Source organism: Pteropus vampyrus, unplaced genomic scaffold, assembly GCF_000151845.1.
Source record: "Pteropus vampyrus isolate Shadow unplaced genomic scaffold, Pvam_2.0 Scaffold77, whole genome shotgun sequence".
Classification (NCBI taxonomy): Eukaryota; Metazoa; Chordata; class Mammalia; order Chiroptera; family Pteropodidae; genus Pteropus; species Pteropus vampyrus.
Genome location: NW_011888858.1, coordinates 2,157,170 through 2,164,402, shown reverse-complemented (window position 1 = coordinate 2,164,402; position 7,233 = coordinate 2,157,170). Strand labels below are relative to the sequence as shown.

At 32.5% G+C, this 7,233-nt stretch overlaps 1 protein-coding gene across 1 annotated transcript in view; it reads left to right on the top strand.

Annotated features, from left to right (window-relative positions):
* Positions 1-7,233, top strand: part of THEGL (theg spermatid protein like) — a 51,090-nt gene that overhangs the window by 37,009 nt on the left and 6,848 nt on the right. Inside the window, exon 6 of the mRNA XM_011362671.2 lies at positions 3,282-3,396. Coding sequence (XP_011360973.1) covers positions 3,282-3,396 — 115 coding nt within the window. The remainder of the gene's footprint in view (positions 1-3,281; positions 3,397-7,233) is intronic.

Genomic DNA, 7,233 nt, shown 5'->3' with positions numbered 1-7,233 from the left:
ATAACTTGACACATCATAAACTGTCCATAGCCAAAAAGAGAATCTTGAAAGCAACAAGAAAGAAATGACCCATCACATACAAATGAACTGCAATAAGATTAACAGGTGATTTCTAATCAGAAGCCATGAATGCCAGAAGGATGATATATTTAAAGCTCTGAAAGAGAAAAAAAAACTGTTAGCCAAGAATTTTCTATCTAATAAAACTATCCTTCAAAAATGAAGGAAAAATTAAGACATTCCCAGATAAATAAAAATAGAAAATTTATTGCCAGCAGACTTGTTTACAGTAAATACTAAAGGGAGTCCTTCAGGCTAAAATAAAAGGACACTAGACAGTAACTCAAACCTACATGAATAAATAAAGGGCATCAATAGAATTAACTACATAGGTAAATATAAAAGACAGCATAAATGTATTTTTCTGTTTGTAACTCTTTTATTCTCCTATCTGATTTAAAAGACAATTGCATAAAGCAACAAGTATAAATCTGTGTTGATGGGCATACAATGTATTTTTTAAAAACAGCAAAAAGGAGGAGGAGGAGATGGAGTGGTATTAATTTGAACTAGATTGTTATAAGATGTACAGGGCAACAACTAAGAAAATAATTTTTTAAATACAGGAAAAGAAATAAGGGAATTAAAATGATATACAAAATGGCACACTAAAAATATTTAATATTTTGGAGGAACAAAAAAGGAACAAAAAGATATAACATGTAAAAACAAATAGCAAAATGGCAGTATATAGGTATAAGTTTTATGTTATCACTAAATACATTAAATGATAAATGAATTGAACGTGCCAATCAAAAGACAGGGATTGACAGAATGGGTGAAAAAACAAATACTCAGCAGTATGCTATCAACAAGACACATACTTTACATTCAAAGAAACAGGCTAAAAGTAAAATGATGAAAAAAGTGTATACTATGTGAACCAACCAAAAAAGAGCTAGAGTGGCTATATTCATATCAAACAGCATAGACTTTAAGACAAACATTGATACTAGAAACAAAGGAGATTTTATAATTATAAAATGGTCAATCAATTAGGGGAAATATAACAATTATAAACATATATGCACCTAACAACAGAGTCCTGAAATAGATGAAGCAAAACCCGATAGAACTGAAGAAATAGACAAGTAAACAATAATAGCTGTACTCTTCAATACCCCACTTTCAATAACGGGAGGAATAACAAGCAGAAGATTAACAGAGAAACAGAAGGCATGAACAACACTATAAACCAACTATACCTAAAAGATATTTATAGAACATGCCATCCAAAAATAGCAGAATATACATCCTTATCAATTGGAACATTCTCTATGATAGATCATATATTAAGTCATAAAATAAGTCTCAATAAATTTTAAAAAAACTGAATTCATACAAAATTAGTTCTCTGACCACAATAGAATAAAATTAGAAACCAATAGCAGGAGGAAATGTGGAAACTTAAAAAATATGTGAAATATTTAATGTGAAACATTCCTAAACAATGGTCAAAGAAGAAATCACTTTGATATTAATAAAAATAAAAACACAACATACAATAACTTATGATATGCAGCTAAAATAGTGCTTAGTGAGAAGTTTTAGCTGTAAAAGACTACACAGAAAAGAAAGATCTTAAATTGTAACCTAATCTTCCATCTTAAGATATTGTAAATAGAAAATCAAATTAATTTAAAACAAGCAAAAAGAAGGAAATAATAAAGATTAGAGTAGAAAGAAATGAAATAGAAATTAGAAAAATAGAAAATCAACAAAACCAAAAATTGGTTTTTCGAAAAGATCAATAAAACAAACTTTTAGCTAGACTGACCAAGACAAAAAGAAGATTCAAATTACTAAATTCAGGAAAAAAAGAGGGGACCTTTTTAAGAATCATTTATAACAAAAAGGGTCATTGCAACTGACCTTAGAGAGATTTAAAAAAGGATTATTAGGGTTACTATGAGCAATGGTATGGCCAATGAATTAGGTAATGTAAATGAAATGGACAAATTCCTAGAAAGACAAACTACTGAATTTGATTCAATAATAAAATCTTAACAGGTCTATAACAAGTAAAGTAACTGAATTAATAACTTTAAAAAAGTTCCCATGAACAGCTCAGGAACAGATGTCTTTATTGATGAATTTTATGGTATATTTAGAGAAGAATTAACACCAATCCTCTAGACTCTTCCAAAAATAAGACACTTTTCAAACTCATTCTATGAGGTCTATATTACCGTGATACCAAAATCAGAAAAGGCTGTTGCAAGACAAGAGAATGACAATACCTCTTAAGAATATACATGTAACAATCCATACCAAAAGACTACCAAACCAAATCTAAATATACAGGCAACAATCGACACCAAAATACTAGCAAACCAAATCCAACAACATATAAAAATAATTATACACCATAAACAAGTTGGATTTATCCCAGGAATACAAGAATATATTCAGTTCAATATACTAAAATCAATGTAATATACTAAAATAATAGAATTAAAAAAACAAAACCACATTCTCATCTCAATAGACTCAGGAAAAAACATTTGACAAAATTCAACATACTTTCATGATAAAAATGCTTAATAAACTAGGTATAAAAAGGAACTTTCTCAACTTGATAAAGAGAATCTACAAAACCTCTACAGCTAATATAATTAATGATAAAAGATGAAATGCCTTCTCCCTAAGATCAGGGATAAGACAAGGATGTCAGCTCTCACCACTTCTATTCAACATATTGGAGATTCAAGTCAGGGAAATTAGGCAAGAAAAGGAAAGAAAAGCCATTCAGGTTGGAAAGGAAAAAGTAAAACTATCTCTACCATAGATGACATGATTTTTTATGTAGACCATCTTAAGGAATCCACATAAAAACTATTACAGCTAATAATAATGTTTTTTAAACTGCAAGTCTCAACCTATCAGTTGATCATGAAATCAATTTTAGCTTTTATTTTAATCAAATCACATTAAATTTAAAAAATTAGAATATATTGCCTAGGGCAAGCATTATTTCATGATAAGTTTATTTCAGATACATACATGGATTTACATATGCTGTATCACAATATAAAATGTACTTCTTACTGTGGATCACAGTAAAAAAATTTTTGAGGAAAACCAGTCTGGTGATTATGGGAAAAGATGTTCCTGAGATAGAAATAATATATATATAATTGTTTGGATGTTAATTATAGCAATGAAAATGCAGTTATTGTTCCTCCAATGATGATAATATTTTATGTTCAATTTGCATATAGGTCATTCAGTGATTACTTAAAAAAAGATTCTCTTAAAATCTCTGATCCTTCTCCTCGGATACTACGACTCTCAATAGCCAAAGGCACAGATCCAAACTACCTTCCTCCAAAAAACGTGAGTCTATGTGAAAGGAACAGTTTCTAACTGACTTTGTAACATGTATATGTTTGTAAATATATCATGCTTTTATAACACCTTTATTTCTAGGTGTGTACTTTCCTTTTCTTTCTCTTTATTTTCTCCTCTCATCAAATAAACTTTTCTGACTACCTCATCTGTGCCTCATGTATCAGTCAGGATTTGATCAGAGAAACAGAACCACTATGAGTAACACAAAATTAGTGCTTAAGCTACTGTGGGAGCTGGAACAGCTATGGAAGGCTGTTATGGCACCTAGAATTTGGGTCTGGTTATAGATCTAGAAGCAATGGAAGATAGTAGGGGTAGGTCAGCAGCTTCCCCGGAGGGTATTTACTTCAGGGGAAGCCATTACAGTTTCTTCAGGCAAGGGGAGTCTAACCCCCTCAGGCAGGGAAGGAAGTGCTGATTCTTTTGGTAAGGAAGGCTCAGCAGTACTCAGTGGTTTAAAGTACCCAGCTTCATTGGAATCTGCACATCTTCCCCCATTCTTATTTTCAAGGACCCATTTCTTCCTGATCATTGCCCTAATTTGAGTATAGGAGATCATATAAGTTTGAGAATTAAATTTGCATTGTAATTTACCCACTTGCGGAATTAGATTTTAGGTTTGTTTTTAAGAATTTTCAGGCCTGTGACCATAGAAAATAAAGTTTTTTGGGGGGGCAAGTTATAAAACTTTTTGGTCCTTTACCCACACCTTAAGGTGGGAATTTAAAGGCTTGAGCTAATCATTTCTTTCTTCAGCTTCTCCAGTGTACTTTGAAACAACAAACCAACTCCGCTATACTTCCTTATTTTACTAAAATGTTCTCTGTTGCTTGTCACCCAAAGTCTTGCTTTCTGTTTTGTATGCCATGGACTACCAGTGTCCTTTTTAAATTTTTTTTAACCACTGGCAATAGGATCATTAATACCTTTAAACCTAATCAGCTCAGAAAACAAACTCCAGATAATCTAAAACCGATATAGTTCTGATCCAGTTATCTGTTGCTTCATACAAAACCACCTCCAGACTTAAGACATTAAATAACCACCATTTTATTATGCTCAAGGATTTTATGAGTCAGAAATCTGGGCAGAGTAAGCAGGGTTGTCTCTGCTTCATGCTATCTGGGGTCTCAGCTGGGGTATTTCAAATGGCTCACATGTCTGAAATGGTCGCGGGCTGGAATCATCTGAAGCTTCCTTCACACCTGTCTTAGTCACCTCAGGCTGCCATAACAAAATACCATAGACAGTTCTAGAGGCTGTGAAATCCAAGATCAAGGTGCCAGCATATTCTCTTCTTGATGAGGGCTCTATTCCCAATTGTAGCCAGTGACCATCTTGCTGGGTGCTCACATGATCTCTGCATGTGTGTATGCAGAGGGAGAGTTCTGATGTCTTTTCCTCTTCTTATACAGACACTAATCCCATCATGAGGGCTCTAACTTGATGGCCTTATCTAAACCTAATCACCTCCCAAAGACTTTACCTGTTAATACTATCACATTAGGGGTTAGGGCTTCAACATATGAATTTTGTGTGGGTGGGAGACATAAACATTCAGTTCATGACAATACCTATTTGTGGTGTCTAGGCTGGGATGACTTGAAGGCTAAACTCATTTGGGACTATCTACGGGATCACCTTCATATGCCCTCTCCATGTGTCTTAGACCTCTCTCAGCATGGCAACTGCATTCTGAGAAGGAATATCCTAAAATGGAGTTCCCAAGGGTGAGCATTCCAAAAGACGAGGTGGCAACTACATGTTTTATATTTTTATGATTTGGCCTTGCAAGTCACATATCACTGCAGTCATAATCTGCTGATTGATGTAGTTACAAGTCTGGCCAGATTCAAGGGGGCAGGGATACAAATTCCACCTTTCAAAGCGAGAAGTGGCAAGGAATTTATAGTCACTTAAGAAAACTGCTACACCCAATGATGTGAGTCTTTTGGTACCCTTGAGCATAGTTTCTGTTTGCAGAAAAGACTGTTCAGAGGTATATGCTTGCTTTAAATAATTAATAGTCTATTTAAAAATTTAGAATTAAAAATAATCTATTTTTTATTTTAGGCTTCAAATTTAAGTTCAGCTTGAAAGTTATTATTCTATTTATGATCCTAGCAGTTTTTAACAATGATTTTTAAGAGTCTTGAATAATGTTTGGTTTGATTTTTTAAACTTAAATACCTTGAAATACTTTAAACTATATTTATAAATATATAAATTTGATTTTTTTAAAGTATTTTCTTCAACCATCTACATTAACAAGCAAAACCTTTTCAAATATTAGTTATTTAAAAATCAAATACATTAAACTTATAAATATGGTGAACCTGAAGTTTTTAAATGTGAGAATGACATGGGCTTAAGATTTTAACTTAATGTCAAATTCTAAATCGATCACTCAATTATACATTTCAAATTGCAGTTGTAAGTTTACCATTCTAATAGGCCCAATTCTCTTAAACATGTACATACCTTTGATTTTAATAGTATATATGCTTTTCATTTTAATAATAATTTAAAATTTACTGAAAAGTTGTAAAAATTAACATTTTTTACATTGGCTTTATCATTCTCTCTTCTCTATGGTGCTTGTTTATTTGTGTTTAATTTTTTTCTGAATCATTTATTATTTTTGAGAGTAAGTTACAGACATCATATACCCCTTTCTCTAAATCCTTCAGTATGTATTTCCTAAAAATGAAGACATTGTCTTATATAACTACAATACTGTTATCAAAATCAGGAAATTTAACATTCATATATCTTTCTCATGGTCCATGTTCAAATTTCATCAATTCTTGCACATATATATTTTTTAAATTTTATTTTATTAGTTTTAAGTATACAGTATATTGGTTAGAAATTTACGGAGTTTATAAAATGATCCCCCTAATTGCTCTTTCTCTCCTCTGGCTCTCCACCTAGCTATTACATTAATGTTAACTGCATTCCCTATGCTGTACTCCTCATCCCTGTGACCATCTATCAACTACTAATCTGTACTTCTTTAACCCTTCACCCCTTCCTCCCAGTCCCCTAACCCCTTTCCCCGCTGTCCGTTACCAGATTGTCTTCTATATTTGTGAGTCTGTTTTGGGTTAGTTTCTTCATTTTGTTCCTTAGATTCCACATACAAGTGAAATTATGTGGTATTTATCTTTCTCTGACTGACTTCTTTCATGCAACATAATAACCTCTAGGTCCATTCATGTCATTGCAAATGGTAGGATTTCATTTTTTTAATGGCTGAGTGATATTCCATTGTATATATGAACCATAATTTCTTTATCCAATTGTCCCCTGATGGGCATTTAGGTTGCTTCCATATCTTGGCTATTGTAAATTATGCTGCTGTGAACATAGGGGTGCACAGATCTTTATGGATTATTGTTTTGGTTTTATTTGGGTAAATACCCAGAAGTGCAACTGCTGGGTCAAAAAGCATATTCATTTTTAATTTTTTGAGAAACCCCTAGACTATTTTCCAAAGTGGCTGTACCAATTTGCAGTCCCATCAACAGTGTATGGGAGTTCCCTTTTCTCCACGTCCTCGCCAATACTTGTAATTCTTTGATTTGTTGATGATAGCCATTCTGATAGGTGTCAGGTGATATCTCATTGTGGTTTTAATTTGTATTTCTCTGATGATTAATGACCTTGAGCATCTTTTCACATGTCTATTGGCCATCTGTATTTCCTCTTTGGAGAAATATCTGTTCAGGTCTCTACCTATTTTTTAATTGGATTTTGTTGTTCTTGTTGTTGTTGAGTTGTATTAGTTCTTTATATTTTTTGAATATTAACCTCTTATCA